Source organism: Schistocerca serialis, chromosome 6 (assembly GCF_023864345.2).
Source record: "Schistocerca serialis cubense isolate TAMUIC-IGC-003099 chromosome 6, iqSchSeri2.2, whole genome shotgun sequence".
Classification (NCBI taxonomy): domain Eukaryota; kingdom Metazoa; phylum Arthropoda; class Insecta; order Orthoptera; family Acrididae; genus Schistocerca; species Schistocerca serialis.
Genome location: NC_064643.1, coordinates 192,359,904 through 192,380,854, shown reverse-complemented (window position 1 = coordinate 192,380,854; position 20,951 = coordinate 192,359,904). Strand labels below are relative to the sequence as shown.

Genomic DNA, 20,951 nt, shown 5'->3' with positions numbered 1-20,951 from the left:
GCCTGGCTTAAAATGACTTACAAGTTTGTGGAGCCTTCCATCGGCAATACTGGAATTCAGTATTGTGTTGGCCCACCCTTAGCTTTGATGACAGCTTCCACTCTCACGGGCATACGTTCAGTCATGTGGTGGGAGGTTTCTTGGGAAATGGCAGCCCATTCCTCACGGAGTGCTGCACTGAGGAGAGGTATCGATGTCGGTCGGTGTGGCCCGGCACCATGTCGCCGCTCAAAAACATCCCAAAGGTGTTTTATAGGATTCACGTGACGACTCTGTGCAGGCCAGCCGATTACAGGGATGTTATTGTCGTATAACCACTCCGCCACAGGCAGTGCGATGTGCACAGGTGCTCGATCGTGCTGAATGATGGAGTCGCCATCCCGAGTTGCTCTTCGATAGTGTGAAGCAAAAAGGTGCTTAAAACATCAATGTAGGCCTGTGCTGTGATAGTGCCACGCAAAACAACAAGGGGTTGAGCCCCCTCCATGAACATCATGACCACACCATAACGCCACCACGGCCGAGTTTTACTGTTGGCACTACACGCGCTGGCAGATGACGTTCACCGAGCACTCGCCATACCCACACCCTGCCATCGGATCGCCACAGTGTGTACAGCGATTCGTCACTCCACGCAACGTTTTTCCACTGTTCAATGGACCAATGTTTACACTTATTACACTAAGCGAGGCGTCGTTTGGCATTTAGAGGCGTGATGTGTGGCTTATGAGCAGCCGCTCGACCATGAAATCCAAGTTCTCTCACCTCCCGCCCAACTGTCATAGTACTTGCAGTGGATCCTGATGCAGTTTGGAATTCCTGGGTGATGGTCTGGATAGATATCTGCCTATTACACGTTACGACCCTCTTCAAATGTCGGCGGTGTCTGTCAGTCAACAGACGCGGTCGGCCTGTACGCTTTTGTGCTGTACATGTCATTTAACGTTTCCACTTCACTATCTCATCGGAAACAGTGGACCTAGGGATGTTTACGAATGTGGAAATCTCGCATACAGACATATGACACAAGTGACAAATAATCACCTGACCATGTTCGAAGTATGTAAATTCCGTAGAGCGTCCCATTCTGCTCTCTCACGATATCTAATAACTACTGAGGCCGCTAATGTGGAGTGCCTGGCAGTAGATGGCAGCAGAATGCACCTGATATGAAAAGGGATGTTTTTAGGGGTGTCCGGATATTTTTGATCACATAATGTAGTACTACAAACAAATTATACAGTTCAAATAACAAATATGTATATAATCATGCATGGATCATCGTTTCCCTGTGTTACGAAATCCAAACTAAGTGGCAGCAACCATTCATTCCAAATAGCCAGAAATAGCAGCAACGGAAATATGCTGTATGAAACGTCCCCTTTGAACAATTTATACATGACTGACCTTAAACTGACACACAATATTTTTAGCGCAACGCAATCTGACTTTCAATAATTCGTACAAAAGAATGGGCCCTGACTAACATTAACCTATACCTTTCACAAATCACTTACCTCACAAAAATCTTCGCTGCTCAAGCTACTGCAATACAGGGAGCGCCACTGCTGCCAGCTAAATAAAAGATTCAAACTACTGAAGGCACTAACTACTGATAGGGATAGTTAGCAAATGAAAGATATTAATAGAGAACAAACAATGTATTTACCTTAATATCATCACAAGTCATAATATATATATATCAGTTCATGACAAATTACAAATCTCCGCCATCTCTCTCCCCACATCCACCACTGCTGGCGGCTCACCTCCAACTGCGCAACGCTACGCGCTGTTCACAGCCAGCTGCCTAACACTACAATGGCGAGTATTACAACAATGCAAAGCAGACACAGACTGCCCACAGCACAGCCAGTGATTTTCATATTGAGCGCTACGTAATGTTGCCAATAAGAAAACATAAACAGCCTACTTACATAGAGAAAACATAAACAGCCTACTTACATAGAGAAAACATAAACAGCCTACTTACATAGCCCCCATGCTCCCCACAAAAATTTTTACAAATTGGTTTGGGCAGTGCCCAATACAGATTTGAAAAAAAATTTTCATAATTACAATAACAAAGATATCAAATGCACACACTTATTGATACAACGTTGGTCAAAAGCTAAAATTTTGTCACAGTCCATAAAGACAGTCCTGATTATTCATTACGGTAAAATATAGTGTTTTTCTCAAAGTCTGAGCAGTAGAAGAAAATGCACACGGAAGTAGTGGATTTCCATGCAGTCTTGAAGAAGTAGTGTTGTCCTTCCAACGGAAAGACAGTGCTGACTCTCGACATGCAGACAAGTATTGGGTCACAACAGAGCAAACCCACTGCAGAGTCAGTCGAAGTTTTGATGAATATTGGTAGGTCATCACAGAGCAGACCCACTGTAGTCCCGGTAGAGATTACGATATTGGTGGGCCACCAGAGGCGCAGACCCACTGCAGTCCTGGTAGAAATAATGGTACTGATGGATCATCAAAGATGTAGACCCACTGTAGTCCTTGTAGAGATAATGGTATTGGTGGGCCACCAGAGGTGCAGACCCACTGCAGGCCTTGTAGAAATAATGGTACTGGTGAGTCAGCAAAGGTGTAGACCCACTGTAGTCCTTGTAGAAATGGCCAGAAGCCATCTGTTGCGACTGTGCAGGTGCACAATCACCATCGAAGAGTCTTGCGGACAATATAGCAAGTCCATAAACCACCACTTGTGCACTCACAAAGTTTTTGAAATTGTCCTTAGAACAAGCAATGCTGTTATCCAGTCCCTTGCTGAATTATTAACACACGTGCAAACACTATCAGTCCCTACTTCTCACATATTGTCCGTATACTGTGACCAACAGAAACGTGTGCAGTGAAATGTAACTTACAAGTTAATAATATCATGAACTGGTGACAATTACAATTTTATAACAGAAGAATACAATAACAAAGGTACAAAATACAACATTAAAGAACTTAACAATACAGATAACATTTGTAGTTCAGGCTTTACAAAAGAATCGAACTAACATATACATCAGTGGAATTATGACATGAGTACATACATAAAAGATCACAATAACTTTTGAAACATCAACTTCACACATGAGCATTAAACAGAATAAATAATGTGTAAGCATATTTATAAGGTAAATAACATATTATGAATGCCAATTATATTTGAGGATAACAGTATTCCTCATCATAGTGAATGTAGCTTAATATTAATAGAAGAAAAAATTCTATGAAACTACACAGAGACAGGAAGAAAACAAATACACAAGGGTACACAAACACATACTGGGATAACACCAATAGGAAAGGACAGGGTTCGTTTTCAGTGTAACATTTGGTACTGCAGTCCAACCCAAAACTTCATATATCTTTCCTCTTATTTCATCCTTTGTTTCCACCAAAAAAAATTCTATCTAAGCATGCTTTCTGTATTTATATGTTCACACATTTCTTACCTCAACATTTATTTCCAAGAAAATCCTACCTAAACCTGTTTTCTCAATGCATTTCTTCCAATTCATCGCAACTCATTCTCTTAGAGGCTACCCCCTCTTAAGCTAACTTAAATCTACTGAGCTCAGATGCTAAACTAAGGGACGAGGCAATGCAGCATCACATAACAATTAATATAAACAGCAATTACCAAAAAAATTGGAAAATTGCAAAGCAAGCTACCGTAAATCTAAATTAACAGATAAAATGCAAAATTACAACTAATATGAGCCAATGAGCAGCAACAAAAAAAAAATCAGTTGTAAAACTGGCTTAACAGAGTAATGTAATGTGAAATTTAGTAGCACTATGCCTGGCAAACAGCAACAGCAAATGCAATAACTTATATCTAAACATGACATAGCTCAAGCAGAAAAAATAATACAGTAAAAACAACAATGCAGATAAGGGAAATGTATATTCACATCTTAATATCTATGTAATTAAAGTGGTGCACCACAAGAAGTTATTCTACCAAAAAGTTACCAATTACTTGAAAAGAAAATTATGAATGCAGTTACTAGTTCCTTCTTATTGTTCTTTCCTTTCCAAGTGCTCCTTTTTTAAAGAATGTGGATCATAAAATAATTATTTAATAGATCTGTTGACAGAAAGTGTTCACATTAGCAAATGCATTTTATTTTATAAAAGCAATGCTGCAACACAGCTGAAAAACAGGTATCAAATGAAATAAGCAATTACGCAAACCAAAGCATAAAAATATCATTCAATAGTCATGTGACATTTCATAAGTTAGTAGAAATTCTCTCAACTCTCGTAGAAAGACGCTTGTCATAACCAGGTGTGCAGATGTAAAAATATTTCCAAGGATAATGGCCTCCCCTTTTTTTTTGTTCTATCTTCCTGTGCTCTGAAAGGCACGCGCTAATGACTTTTTCTCCAGGCATCTGACACAGCTGGGTGCCCGCGACGCATTACGTGCAGGTGGTCACTTAACTTTCGTACGGAAATATTTACGACAGCAATTTTCGCTAAAGTGACAGTCTCACATAAAAATACTTCACAGGTCAAGAATTAGCGTTGCAAATCTGTAGAAACAAAATCCTATGAATATAACAGTGTCCAAAAAATGTTCAGTGGCATTGTGATACATTCACACATGATTCACACATGTCATAACTCGTAAAGTACGATTCTTGGTTTCCAACATCCTGTTTCACAAGGCAAGAGTCCCTACCCACTATTCATTACTCCTTACCTTATTACACATATACGTATCCATCGACACTCGTCAATATTTCGTCATTATAAATATGAAGCATAATCAAATAACTCATGTAGCCTCAGCCTATTAATCATAAACATACCTCAGCAGCATAATACACATCGTCGTCGTAAAAATAACATCATAACACCTCAGTCAAATCTCAAAATCGTCGTAGCTTCCTCCAATAATTAAAAAAATTCTCTGCTCATGTCAAAAGTGTCATCTGCCTCAAACGTACTTTAAAAATCATAATCCCTTTACCAAATACATCATTCAAAGCTCTCATAGTATGACAATGGTTCCGAAAAAATATGAACAGTTTACAATGCACAGACAAAATACAGTTTCATAAGTGTGAAGTTATCCAGCTGTGTAATTACGTAAACATCTGTCACTGACGTAGTAAAAAAAATGTTTATCTCTCAGTTAAATGATCAGATAGCTGTGTAATTTGTGTGTTAGAGAAATATGGTACCGATGTGTAAAGTTGTATAAGCAAATACCATATTAGCTAGGGTTCCTTGTGGTTGCCATACACATGGTACACAAAGTAAGCGTGTACCCCCCTGAGGATTAATGTAATTATACCCTCAGGTGTTACAGATTACACCAATGGAATGAAATATATCACGGAAAAACTTTGTATCATTGTGTTTCAAATATCTTTGAAAATAAATGTTTTTAGTACGAAATTGATCACTCAAATACGTGTCCTGTAGCGCTAAACATGCGTCTTGCTGTAAGATAATCTCTGTGGAAGTGTCGTAGTTATCGTCCCCCAAAGCTAAGTTCTGCAGAAGTCAATGTACTGACCTCATGATAAACAAAGTGAAATGCTTTGCGTATAGATATCATACTTATTACGCTTATTGTTGTGATGAAGAAAGTACTGTGCTGTAACGTATTGTTGTGCTACAGAAAAGGCTGTCTCCTTGTAGCTACACCATAAAAGTTACTACTAAAACATGTTTTACTTTCCGGAATAATACAGAAAAACTGTGCAGATATAAAACAGAAACACCGCAAAATCAACATTGTAAATTGTCACTCATTAGTAGCGTCGTGATAAAAATCGTGTAGCTGTCACATAAACTAATCACTCTGTCGTCTGGTATCTCACAGAAAGTACTTTAAACCCAGAATGTATTTTCAAGTAAACCAAAATGTTGCATTAAAATCTCATTAGCAGTACCAATATAGTATGTGTCCTAAGTATGTAAGCCTGATAGTCGTTACGTAATCGTGCAACTAACAAGCAAGAATGTACAAATACAGCACTGTGTCGTCTGTTCACTATTACAATGCATTCGTAATTTCTGTTTAAATAAGTTATCTTGGTTCTTGATTGGATATTTAACTTCAAACATCGTTGCATGTTAACAGATTCTAAGTCTGACAAGCATACTAGTAATGTAAAGCGAAAAGTTTTATGGCAATGACAAAGTTAAAAAGCAGATTATCTTTCAATAAACGGTTTTACATTTGAAATGTGGTACAATCTTTTACTCTTCACAGTACTCAGAGTTTCAACATCAACCCAGTTATCGTGCGGTATACGTCGGTAAAGAATACTGGGATATTTCTCAAGGTTAGCGTCTTATGTTATTTTTCTCGGAGCCAGCGGGCGCACGCGGCTGCCTGCTGTGCGAGTCATTGTCTGTTCCTTTGTTGGCGCGCGTCGTTATTGGGATTTGGAGACCTAACTTCTACAAATTCACCGTGACGAGAGGGCCCTGCCCTGTTTAAATCCCGCCAGTTCTGATGCAATTCAGGTCTGTCGTTACGATCACATCGTCTGTCGTCATGTCGGTAGTTCCTGTAGTTCCTTTCTTGTCGGTTAAGTGGTGGAGAATTTCTCCCTGAATCGTAACTGCGCGTTGGACCGTTGCGTCTAAAGTTATTCTGTCTCCCTTGATAATAATTATTTTGGTTCCCAAATTGTCTGTTTCTCTGATTGTCTCTGTGATAGTCACTACCGCAGAGAGGTGATCTTTCCCTGTAATTATTACTACTCTGCCAACGGTTGTAATACGGGTGGTGTCTATTTCGGTCCCGATTTGTGTTGTGAGAATAGCCTTGTCGCGTCCAGTTATTATTTCTTTCATCGCGGAATTGCGACGGATGTGACCTGTAATTGCTGTGTTCCTGGTTTCGCGTTCCGCGATTGTCAGTGTCAATTTCTAATTCTTGTAAGAGTCCCTGAAATGCTGCAATGTCGTCTTTGCAACGTCCTGCCAAAATAATATGTCGTAAATGTTCAGGCAGTTTGATTAAGCAAATGCGGATGAGTTCTGAGGGGCTGTATGGGTTAGACAGGTATTGATTCTTGTGCAACATGTCTTCAAAATATTTCACAAGACTGGAAAATTCAGATTGTTCGAAGTGTTTCATCATTATGATGTTATGTTTTACACGGTCTTGTGTAGCTTGAGACCAATACGCTGAGAGGAAGGCATGATAAAAATCTCCTTCACTGTGACAATCGTGAATGACCGATCGCATTCTTACACCTGGTTCATTCTCTAAGTAGCCACACATAAATTCTAACCTGTGCTCCAATGACCAGTTGGGAGGGAAACAATGAGAGAATTGATGGAGCCACGCTTGTGGATGAATGTCGTTGGCAGAATTCTTAAACGTTTTGAATTTACGTGTAGTAATGAACAACTTATAGTCAAAATCATCGTGTCGGCGAGTAGCATCTCGGTCATAGTTACGTTGTGTCGGCGGTTCCATCTCAAAATTCGGTGTACCTTGCCAATTTCTTTCATAATTACCGAAATGCCCTGTGTTATTATTTTGTGGCTTTTGCGTATTTCTAAGTCCCTCTTCCCGTGTTGGAGCGCGAGTGTCTCCTGAAATACGTAATTCTTGTATTACCTGTGTCAGCTGATCTTGTACTTCCCGGATTTCTCTTTGGTGTTGCGTATCAATTTGATTCAGATTTTGTTTCAGTTTCCTAATTTGTTCGCTCTGTTCTGTGTCATTAAAGACTACCGGTTTTGCGTCATTCAGATTATCATCTACCTTCGTAGATAAATTATTTAGCTGATCCGAAAGTTCAACTACTTTCTCTGATAATGAACACATTTCCTCAGTGTGTTTTTCTGAACCAAGCTTCAAAGTGTCCATTTGTGTTGAAATCGAATCTACTGTGTCCTTTAAGTTTTCCTGAGTTTTTGCAAGTTGCGTAACCGAATCGGTAGATGCAACTGAGTCAATTTTAGCCCACAAGGTCTCATGATTTTCATGAACAATGGTTTGCAGTTCTTTTATGGCTGCTTCGTGATTCTGTAATGCATTTTCATGCAGCGAAAAAATAGGTTGAAAATGCTCACAAATTTGTGTTTTTACGTCATTACACACTTTCTGACATTTCGATTCAATGTTATGTAACTCAGCAGTTAAATCTTCACGCGTTTGTTCAAGAGTTTGTTCCAATGAGTCTAACTTTTGAAGCTGTTGCTGTGTTTGTCTCTGATTTTGTTCCAGTGTGTCTAACTTTTGAAGCTTTTGCTGTGTTTGTCTCTGATTTTGTTCCATTTGTTGCATTAATTGCAATAATAATGTATTAGTGTCTGGAATCTGTTTCTCTACGCTTTTCGGCAGTGCATTTGCACCGGCAACATTCACATTTTGACAAGCAGAAAATGTGTCTTGACTTATTTGAGAAAACGGTGATGACCCAAAACCTGAATCTACAGTATTTGCGAGATCGTGTCGTGTCATTTCGGCTTCCTGAGTCGAGCTATTGACGACCGGTCGATCGATAATACTTCCCTCTTCACTAATTGTTTCACTGTCCATGCCATTGTTTGACGCCCGCTCCATTTCCCTGTGCACAGTTACCAAATTACTACTTTGAACATTAGTAAATTCATTACTCGGCGGCGCTGATAAGCTACGCTCGTCATCACTATTATTTCTCAGTTTAGTTTGGAGCCTAGTGTTACGTTTTTCACACGCCATTATTGTCACAGTATTTCACACGACAACACAGAAAAACACAATTTGAAGATCAAAAATAAAAGAACACATTAACATAGCACTGAAAATAATATCTAGTTAATTGCAATCGCAGCTGCGAAATACTTGGTGCAAATCTACATGCATGCCACAACTGTTTTACTATACAACAATGAAAGACTGCAACTACAAAGGAAATTCTCTCTACAATTACGCGCTAGCAATAAACAAAAGCTACACTAAATACACAAACTACAAGAAAAAATCAGAAGATTCCAGTGAGGTATCCTAGGCTAAGGGTCGACATATGAAACGTCCCCTTTGAACAATTTATACATGACTGACCTTAAACTGACACACAATATTTTTAGCGCAACGCAATCTGACTTTCAATAATTCGTACAAAAGAATGGGCCCTGACTAACATTAACCTATACCTTTCACAAATCACTTACCTCACAAAAATCTTCGCTGCTCAAGCTACTGCAATACAGCGAGCGCCACTACTGCCAGCTAAATAAAAGATTCAAACTACTGAAGGCACTAACTACTGATAGGGATAGTTAGCAAATGAAAGATATTAATAGAGAACAAACAATGTATTTACCTTAATATCATCACAAGTCATAATATATATATATATATCAGTTCATGACAAATTACAAATCTCCGCCATCTCTCTCCCCACATCCACCACTGCTGGCGGCTCACCTCCAACTGCGCAACGCTACGCGCTGTTCACAGCCAGCTGCCTAACACTACAATGGCGAGTATTACAACAATGCAAAGCAGACACAGACTGCCCACAGCACAGCCAGTGATTTTCATATTGAGCGCTACGTAACGTTGCCAATAAGAAAACATAAACAGCCTACTTACATAGAGAAAACATAAACAGCCTACTTACATAGAGAAAACATAAACAGCCTACTTACAGCTGTAGCTCATTCAAAAATTTTATAGTCTTTTTAAGGTCTTCAAAATGCGGTAGAATAACATCCCACAACTGATAACTGCTCACTTTTTTCCCGAACACAACGCACGTAATTTACACCGCCTAATAAAACGGTTTCGTACGTTTTAGTGGCGTAGATATAATCATTAACGCGTCTTGGTGAAGAGTCTACCTCCCCTCTCTCCTACTCCTTCCCTTCCTCGCCCCTTCCCATCATCTTCCTCACGAGTTCAATGAGATGCATGAGGAAATCTTGCTTCCTTTTCATTAAATCACTTCGATGTTCGATTTATAGACCAAATCTGACGGCTTATATTCTTTACACACACCATTCATGTAAAACTACCAGCACTCTGAAAACCAATATAAAATTGAACTAACAGTTCGATTCGTGTCTAACATGTAAACATGTTGCGACAAGATAGTTTGCGAAATTTTGCTTTCATCGTTCCATCTTCCAGAGGTACAGTCGCTCTCGCACTGACTAAACAAGCCGCTGTTCAAGCGTGCGTCACTCATTTGTAAAATATACTCACGAGCCAAAACATTATGACCACCTGCTTAATAGCTTGTTTGTCAGTGTTTGAAACGAAATACATCACCGACAGTTTGTTGGTAGGTTTGTGGAGGTATGTGCCACTAGATGTCAACGTACAGGTCATGTAATTGGCTAAACTGGCCGCTGAGATGTGCGTACGCGGTAACGGCGCCCGATAGCGAACAGATGGGTTCCATAGGATTTACATCAGGCGAATTAGGTCCCCAAAACATCAACGTCAATTCACTATAATGCTTCTCAAACCATTGGAGCACGGTTCTGGGTTATATTGCTGATTGATGATTTCGCCGTCGGGGCAGACACCAAGCATGAAGGGATGCAGGTAGTTCGCAGCTGTCAGCGTGTCTTCGATTACTACCACAGGTCCCATGCAAGCGCAGGAGAATGTCTCCGGTAGCATAATACTGCTCCCAGCAGCCTGCGTCCGTGGGAGTAGTCTGCACGTTTCGAGCCGCTGTTCACCTCGATCTCAATGGCGGCGTTTGTCGAGACGACTAGCGACATAGTGTAGCAAAACCGTAATTCAGCCGGAGGGCTGACACGGTTCCATTGATTGACGGGTCCACTGCAATCGTAACCGACGATAACGTTGGCTCAACATGTCAACACTTAGTGGACCAGTCTGCTGTGGAGCTCCATTTTCAACAATGTACAATAAACAGTTGTGCGTGCACCAACATTGTGCTCTTTCGGCAGGGATGCCATAGATCACAATCATGCTGCTTCACAGAGCAGACATGCCTCCGAACCCTACGTTCTGTGAATCGTCATGGACATTCAACCATTTAGCGCCTAGTGGTATTTCACTGTCCTTCTACGTCTTTCCGTAGACGTACACGATAGGAGCATGTGAACATTCGACCATCTTCGCCGTTTTCGAAATACTCGTTCACCGGCTATGCGTAATAATAATCTGCCCTTTGTCAAAGACACTTATCTCAATGGATTTCCTCATACACAGACTACATCTTTGCTACGTGTCTGCTGCACATACATACTTTGCTCGCAACGCCACCTGGCGGCGTCCAACGTCGCGGTGGACTGTGTTGACAATTTTTTTGCTCATCAGTATGTGTATCTATTTATTTAAGTTATTTAGATGAATGATCAAAATAAAAGATCAAAATTCAAGACCATGTAAGCAACCTCCTTAGAATACCTCGCATAAATGCGAATCAATAGTATCACCACGATTCTCCGACTTTCTTACCATACCGGATGAATGGCGCGAATATTTGACGCGAGTACCTTTCTCTCAGAGAAGTAACAGATAAACCTGCTCCTACAATTACTCCTCTTTTGTCTTTCACATATTCCCCTTTTATCACCGCCACATACGTGGAAGATCAGGGGGATTTTCATCCTCCTGTTAGAATCTTTCTCTCCCTGAATGGTACCTCCTGACAAAGTATGATCATCTCTTGTTATATACGGGATGAGCGAAACAAAACTGACAGAAAAATGTTTCATGGACGTTAAGATAGGTAACCCAACTTATATCATCCACAGTCATGGGATATGATGTAAATTGATATTTGCTTGTCTTACTGACAAGTGACCATAATCAAATTCACAATTAGAGACGCAGATAATGTCTTCGACGCTAATGTCCAATACGAGCACTATAAACTCTGGGAACTGTTAAAGGCAGAATTCAAGCTACAATCACTGCAAGGAGGTGGATTTGATGTTGAAGCCAAAGGCGACGAATTAGTGCCAGCGTGGCAGACAGCGTAAAAGATGGCGGCCCCAATATTGGTTAAGAAATCAAAAGCGTTTAAAATTGCATGGAGTCCCGCAATACAATCTTTAAGGCGCAGAGGAAGGCAGGTGAGAAGATATTAACAGAGACCCTTAGGGGAAACAGAATGAAAAAGAAGGCTGAATTTCTAACGAAATGTCAGACAGCAACATAAGGAGCTACTACACCAAACAAGCAGAAAATTAGAAAGCCTACGCTAGGGACAAAATGCTATCAGATGTTTGGGGATTTCCACACAAACCTGCAATAAGCAAGCTTGGATCATCCACTGTATTATCAAACCTGAAACGATGCGATGGCAAGTTGAGGACAGACTGGGAGACACCATTGCAGTACCTACTCAGAACTCCGTAGCCGGAATATACGAAATGGAAGACACAGTACCATTAGCAGCTCCGCTCTGAACTGCTAGAGCAGCATTTGAAGAATAGTGTTGTGATTCCAGTTGGCCGAAGGAAGTGGGGCTGGGAATAATGAAGTTAAATAGGAAGAAAGCCCCAGGTCCTGATAGAATAAATGGAAAAAGTGTGACACAAGCTAGTAGACCAAATTATACCATACATGACAGTGTTACTAAACGAGTGTCTTTAGCAGGGACAAGTGCCTAAAATTTGGAATATCCCGAATATCACTCAACTAAAAAAAAAAAAGAGAACCGAAATCTTCTTACAGGTCGATCTGTTTCGTAAATGCTCCAGCCGCAGTACAGGAAAAGATTCTGCGGTGCTCCAAAAATGGTTCAAATGGCTCTGAGCACTATGGGACTTAACATCTATGGTCATCAGTCCCTTAGAACTTAGAACTACTTAGACCTAACTAACCTAAGGACAGCACACAACACCCAGCCATCACGAGGCAGAGAAAATCCCTGACCCCGCAGGGAATCGAACCCGGGAACCCGCGCGTGGGAAGCGAGAACGCTACCGCACGACCACGAGATGCGGGCGCGGTGCTCCCTGAGGAACCACAGACAGATAGTAGGCATGATGCCCTGCAGCTCGGATTCGGGAAACTCCATAGAGGATGTGTTAAATCTCGCAATAGACATTGTCAACACCTCTGACGACAAGTGCCTTACAGGCCTAATGACTGATATAGCCGTGGCGTTTGATAATTTATGGTGCCATGCCCTGTTCAAATGACTGAAAGATATGGACTGCCCCTGGAGTCTCTATAACACCCTGCAAGATTACTGCACAGACGTGGAGGTGTAATTAAAAAGTCACGCACAGAAAATTGTGAAAAGCGTCACCAAAGACCGCCCACAGGGCTGTGTTCGTGGTGAAGAGTTCTGGAATATCGGCACAAAGGTATTATTAAACCGGTTCCAGAGCAGGCATCGCCTACACAGACTATCTGATGATTATAGGACCTACCAGCTAATTGCGAAATCGGAGCATAGTAGTAGAGTAGTTCTAGAAGTACTTTGTATCTGGCGTGTAGGAAAGAAACTAACGATAGAAGCACACAAAACCGTTTACGTGTTACTGAATGTAAATTATCTAGAACAAGAAATCCAACAATCAGAATAAATAATCAGCCTGTTAAAAGAAAGGAAGTTTACAGTACCTTGATATAAATATTGACGCAACCCAAAACTTTCATCCACATGGGGCAGTAAAATCCTAAACAAAACAGCAACTACTGGCCAAAGATGTTTTCAGCTATCACAAAGAATCTTAATTGCTATTGTGGGCTACGAGTCGAGCATTTGGGCGTAGAGAGCGAGAAAGGTAAAGACGGTCCAGGCTCTACGGCGAACAAAGAAAAGAGACTCCTGCGCCCTACTGGCGCGTATAGAAGAACGCCAATACGAGGCTTGCTGGCTATAGACTTAGTAGTAAGACAGAGAGATGCACAATATCGGCTCAAGAAGGGCGAATATGATAAAAGTAAATCAGATATTGGACAGGAGAGCCCCATCGAATGCAGAAATAAAGGTTTGCATTGATTGCGAATGGCAAGAAATCTGGGACAGGGAAGAAACACGGAGGAGAACGTGCTAGTTCCTTCCTAACATAAAGGAACGACCAAGAATGTTAAATTTTCTTCTGACGAAAGGAGCTACAAACTGCCTGTCCAGACTTGGTACACAACCCAGCTACTTACTGAAAATACGGCAACGCTTCACAGACACTTGAGAATGTGGAGCATACGGTACCCCGGACTGCATCGTCTGCGAGTGTCCTATTAGACAAGATGTTACAGCCCAGGACAGGAACATCTTCGGTAATACAACAGACTATAACATAATAACTAATGAGGATATGTGGCATAAGCTAAACTCACTGACAGCTAAAATGGCAGGTTATGAATTGCAAGCCTACATCTCTGAGAGACAAGCAAGAAGTGGCTATATATCATGCCAACGAGACGCAAGTCGGCAAGACATCCACCTGCAATAACCATCAGGAAACAGTGAGGAGGTGTGCCTCGGCGAAGACGAGGAAGGATTTCGTGAGACCCTGACAACCACCTCTCAATCTCTGCACTTTAAGTGACAAAAGCTGCACAGTCCCTGAGAATCCTGAGTCGTACCTCAGTCTGCCGGGGCTGACTAATGATAAATCTAGCTTGGTTAATACGAAGTACAGTAGTGTTGTTCAGTGCAGTGTAGTGTAGTGCCCTGAGGTGTAGCGTTGTCTAGAAGTGTAGTTCGGAATTATAAATTACAACATTTTTGATCCGGCAGCGCAGCATAGTGTAGCAGACTAGTAGCATGTGCAATCTGGATTCCAGATGAACAAACATCTGTGCGCCAGATTGCCAAATGGAATAAAAAGACATTTTTTTTCTTGTTTAGAAAAATTTCCTTCTTTCGTTTATGTATATATTTTATGTATATATTTTATTCCCGTTAAATCTCGTAATGCTTAGTTATACTACAACATTTGAAATTACACTACTGGCCATTAAAATTGCTGCACCACGAAGACGACGTGCAATAGACGTGAAATTTAACCGACAGGAAGAAGATGCTGTGATACGCAAATGATTAGCTTTTCAGAGCATTCACACTAGGTTGGCGCCGGTGGCGAGACCCACAACGTGCTGACATAAGTAAAGTTTCAAGCCGATTTCTCATACACTAACAGCAGTTGATCGGCGTTGCCTGGTGAAACGTTGTTGTGATGCCTCGTGCAAGGACGAGAAATGCGTACCATCACGTTTCCGACTTTGATAAAGGTCGCATTGTAGCCAATAGCGATTGCGGTTTATCGTATCGCGACATTGCTGCTCGCGTTGGTCGAGTTCCAATGACTGTTAGCAGAGCATGGAATCGGTGGGTTCAGGAGGGTAATACGGAATGCCGTGCTGGATCCCAACGGCCTCGTATCACTAGCAGTCGAGATGACAAGCATCTTATCCCCATGGCTGTAACGGATCGTGCCGCCACGTCTCGATCCCTGAGTCAACAGATGGGGACCTTTCCAAGACAACAACCATCTGCACGAACAGTTCGACGACGTTTGCAGCAGCATGGACTATCAGCTCGGAGACCATGGCTGCGGTTACCCTTGACGCTGCATCACAGACAGGAGCACCTGCGATGGTGTACCCGACTACGAACCTGGGTACACGAATGGCAAAACGTCATTTTTCGGATGAATCCAGGTGCTATTTACAGCATCATGATGGTCGCATCCGCGTTTGGCGACATCGCCGTGAACGCTCATTGCTAGCGTGTATTCGTCATCGCCATACTGGCGTATCACCCGGCGTGATGGTATGGGATGCCATTGGTTACACGTCTCGGTCACCTCTTGTTCGCATTGACGGCACATTCAGCAGTGGACGTTACATTTCAGATGTGTTACGACCTGTGGTTCTACCCTTCATTCGATCCCTGCGAAACCCTACATTTCAGCAGGACAATGCACGACCGCATGTTGCAGGTCCTGTACGGGTCTTTCTATATACATAAAATGTTCGACAGCTACCCTGGCCAGCACATTCTCCATATCTCTCACCAATTGGAAACGTCTGTTCAATTGGGGCCGATCAACTGGCCCGTCACAATATCCCAGTCACTGATGAACTGTGGTATCGTGTTGAAGCTGCATGGGCAACTGTACCTCTACACGCCATCCAAGCTCTGTTTGACTCAATACGCAGGCGTATCAAGGCCGTTATTACGGCCAGAGGTGGTTGTTCCGGGTACTGATTTCTCAGGATCTATTTACCCAAATTGCGTGAAAACGTAGTCACATGTCAGTTCTAGTACAATATATTTGTCCAATGAATACCCGTATAAGATCTGCATCTCTTCTTGGTGTAGCAATTTTAATGGCCAGTAGTGTACGTCGAAACATTATGTGCTATATTCACGCCAATTCATGTGCAACATTCGGTCTCTTGTTGTATCTAGATGACAGACTAATAGAAAATAGCAAATCAATGAACATCTCAACGTGAATGAAACCTCTTCCGGGTCAGTTTTTGTTTGTGTACGCCCTAGAAAAGCGAAAGCAGATAATCCCTAGGTCTGTCTAGAACGGAGTTGAGGTAGTTGATATGAGAAGAGCAAATATAGTGGAAGCCTGAGGTGACCGGAATACGCTGAGTGACACCTGCTGTGCTCACGTTGCAGAGATCCCGGGTCCGACGAGGCGCGTCTACCCGTACGAGCGGGACGAGTACGTGGACCAGTACGGCTCCGCGGAGGAAGAGCTCGACCTGGATGGCGGCTACGCCCCCGGCGCCGGTGCCGCCCCCGCCGCCCCCGCCACGCTGGGGCCGGCCAGGGACCACCAGCAGCCGCCGCCGCCCGCCACCGCAGGTGCGAGCCAATGCGCATTACTTTTTGTATCACGTATAGGGTCTCTGATAATACAACCATCGGCGTGCTTAAGTTTTTCGCTATCATTAGCGTCCCTAACTAATTTCTCAAAACATCTTTATTTGTACATTTAGCATGTCAGATTCACTGTGTTGTTTATGTGAATACCTATAACCATCTCATGAAGCAACTTTGGATTATTTTCATCCACTTCCGAGGAGGGGAAGTTTTTGGTGTTCCTTCCGAAACAGAATTTCAAGTCTCTCTCGTAAAAATGGCATGTTACTTACATTTCGATGACACTTTTCAGCACAAAAGGCACTTAGCAGTAAATGAGGTGCCGAAAGAATACGACTTTTTCTCCATTCCATCTACTTTCTTCATAAACTAACAACTCTTAATTTCCGAATACTTTCCGGATGATTTCCCTTTTCTTTTTTTCTGTTTCACTCAATTCTTTGCCTGTTCTGCAGCATAAGGGATCCTTCTCTAATTAAAGAATTGTGGTGCCAGAGTTCCGGTAAAATATAGTAGTCAATTTTCCTGGCAGGTAAGACGTTGCTGGTCTGAGCCCCGAAGTTACAAGTTTTGCCTCTTGGGGGAAGCACTCTAGCAACTCTTTTGTCTTTTCACTCATTATCACAATGTTTTATTTCAGGTAAATAGCCGTGGTAGACATACAAAATACATGCTCATCTTCTTCCTGGGCGTATGACATGTCAAAGGATGTAAAATTTATAAGAAAAGACAGTTACAACGCAATTGCAGCAGATAAAGATATCAGTGTGATCGCTACAAACAACATACCTCACTTTAAGCATGCTGAATATCGCGGCGATAACACTGAAGGAAAGGTTCTTGGGCTTCAATCCGCGTTAGGTAGTGAAAATGCCAAGGCCATTAGACCAAGCATTCCTTGTTCCATTGTCAAGTGGACTGATTGCCAGTGTGCTGATGTACTCCCTTAAATACGCTAACTACTGGCTGTGACGTCACTGGTGCACACCGTATCGTATGGGCATACGTGGCATCCGGTGACCCAGGGCACATCGAACACCGAGTCAGCTTATGCCCGTATACGTCGATACGGCGACCACCACCGACGTCAAAGCTGGCAGCTACGTTATGGGAGCTCGTACAGCAGCCCACTGGCAGTCATACCACTGACTAAGGCCAAAGAGCGCTTGGTCGAAAGCTTGTGAAAATTTAACCACTTCACGTGGCTAGAAGCCCGAGAACTTTGTATTGAACATACCTCACTATTTCGGAAATAAAAGCAGAATGACAGACCTGAAGAAACCATATAAGAACACTCATGCTGGTTTCTAAGGCTGACCAGCATAGCTGTTTAATAAGCAAGCCGTACCGCATTCACTTCTGTATAACAGGGTGCAGTCATTGCATAATAAATTTAGGTAACACAATATCGTCTGAAAACACGTACGTGTCAATGAAATCACTGACTTCCTTTACGCTAAATGTGCATTGTCTAATTATACCCTGAAAATTCATAACTTATTTTCACATGAGAAAATAAGTTCTTCACCTGTGAGTCGAAGAAATCAATTTGATGTTTTCCAGCTTTCACTAATCCAAGTGCTGAGGACATGCCACAGGCCACATCCATACAGCTGTTCTCTGACAGAAGGGTTCCCATTACTCGCCACAACAGAACAGAGCCAAAATATAATATGACAGCTCCAAATATAATGTATCCGACCTTTGAATCTTGTGATGCTGCTCTCATGCGCTTCCTTCACATATACATATCTCAGTCCAAATTAAAATGGACTAGAGCAATATATTCCTCAGACCACGTTTCCGGAACATCCTTACTCCCAAGCTGGGCTCAAATGGCTCTGAGCACTATGGGACTTAACATCATAGGTCATCAATCCCCTGGAACTTAGAACTCCTTAAACCTAACTAACCTAAGGACATCACACACATCCATGCCCGAGGCAGGATTCGAACCTGCGACCGTAGCAGTCCCACGGTTCCGGACTGCAGCGCCTAAACCGCACGGCCATCGCGGCCGGCCCCAAACTGGGATTTAAAACGTTAATAGCTAAAGCATTATAAGACGGTGCGCCAAATGCTGGAAAACAATAAAACAATAAATTGTGAGTGTTAATGGTTTTTGGTTCATATAACTCAGATTATAACATCAATGTCTTCTTCTACATGCCTCTTTTGAAAGCCAAATACATGATGCTGAAAAAATTTTACAGTTACCGAATGAATTATCCAAGCACATCTCACGACTCTTCTTCCTTCAAATCGCAGGAGAAAAGTCATTGGCGGAAGTGATGCTGCTAGGGTTCGTCGTGAGCCTTGCCTGGATAGCTCAGTTGGAAAGACCATGTTTGGGTGGTTCAACGCGCAGAAGTACGCTGTAGCGGGCATGTTTCCCTTAGGATGTTAAGAAACAGGAGTTGATACATTCAAACGAACTATAAAGACGCATGTCGTGCTCACGTTGTTCAGTGAGAGTTACGGTTTCGGAAGATTGTTAATTTATAGCCGAAATCGGCCAAGAATAAAGAAAATATTATTGCAATTTTGCCCAGGTGAAACAAATATTACATATTCAAATCCCACTCCTTCAATGACAAGTTTCTGTTTACTGTTTTAATTTTTTTTAAAAAGGCTGATAAAATGTGTTACGAAAAGTATGATCAGGAACTCTGTTCTCCCTCGCAAGAAAGAACAATGGCAGGCATAGAAAAATAAGTGTTTATTGGATGCTATATAAGAAACTAGCTCAGAGGCCGCTGCTTCGTTTGCGTGGACTATATTTTCTGCACAGCTTTTTTTTCAAACTGAATCTTTATGTTATTCACAAATTGCAACATCATCTAAATTTTTTACACTAATTAAATCCGTAAGAGCTTTGTCACTTTCGAAGGAAAAGTAATTCTGGAAGTTGGAGTCGTAGAGATGCCTTTTAAGTTCTTGTGGCGACATTACCATAGAAACTTTCATCCCGTAACACATTTCTATAGAATTCAGATAGCAATTTTCATAGATTGAGCTTTAAAACTGCTTTAGTGGTGCTTTACTATTACTTACTTTTAAAAAACTTTCACTTACTCTTTCAGCCACTTAGTGCTTGAATTTCCGAAATTGCTGAAACACGTTTTTTTTGTTTATGAGAACGAAACCAAATACCAATTCTCGTAGCTCTAGCTACAAAATTGCCTTGATAGAGACTATTTGAAAGAAGAAAAAATTCATCCTTTATTTCATCACCTTAGGGGTGGAATTTCCAAACATCTCTCCCTAAACAATGCCTACAGCATAAGATCAATAATCTCTCCAAATTTGGAGATAGGCCCGAGCGATGATGGGTCAGTCAATTGGGCGTTTCCTTTCATATACAGAGATAAGGGAAATGAGAAGAAGATGGTGAATGGGCTGGAGAGCTGTGCTTGACGGTCAACGATAGAGTGAGAGCGAGACCGACAGAAAAAACAGGGGAATACCTTAGCTCAAAAATGAGACGTTAGTAGCTGACAAGATCAAAACTAACAGACAGGCAGTGTTTGGTACCAAAAACAACAGTGATGCATACTCTATCAAAACGTGAGATGATACCTTAGGAGAATAATTCGGCTCTTGTGAACTAAAATCCCTTGTGGCTGTACACAAGGAGAGAGATTTTCATCAGTAACAGAAATTACTGGCGACACACATTGGCGTAGAACTGAGGCTGGTGTGACTATAGTCGAAGTACTGCTGTAACTGGAGGTGAATGGAAGCTTAATGTGTTTAAAGTGCGGTGCTGGAGGAAGATTCTCAAATATGATGCCAAATTTACGTATCAGTTGAATGGTATTGAAAGCTATTTGAGAAATTGAAAGCTATTTTAGAGATATAATTCCGTGGGAAACCTATACCAAGCAAGGAACCAGATTAACATGACAACATGTGTATATCGTTATTTGGGACCAGTGTTTCTCAGTTAAGGGAAGACTTATGAAAAAATATTTGGGCACCTATAAGCAAATGTAACTTTTAGTGACTAAAGGTAACTGAACCATATTTTTCACATGTTGTCATTACGTTATTGGTTCTACTCTAGATCCTTTTTCCAGTAATTTTGTCAAATAGTTAGATCAGGTTGGCGATGATGTTTGACTTACGAGGTGCTCAACAGCGCTGTCGTCAGCCCCAGACAAAGTTCAAATGTTT

The 20,951-nt window shown here is 41.7% G+C and overlaps 1 protein-coding gene across 1 annotated transcript in view; it reads left to right on the top strand.

Annotated features, from left to right (window-relative positions):
* The window catches only part of LOC126484743 (lachesin-like), a 530,047-nt gene extending 512,575 nt beyond the window's left edge, over positions 1-17,472 (top strand). The window contains exons 8-9 of the mRNA XM_050108338.1: positions 16,569-16,693; positions 17,416-17,472. Coding sequence (XP_049964295.1) covers positions 16,569-16,693; positions 17,416-17,472 — 182 coding nt within the window. The remainder of the gene's footprint in view (positions 1-16,568; positions 16,694-17,415) is intronic.
* The last annotated feature ends 3,479 nt before the right edge of the window (positions 17,473-20,951 follow it).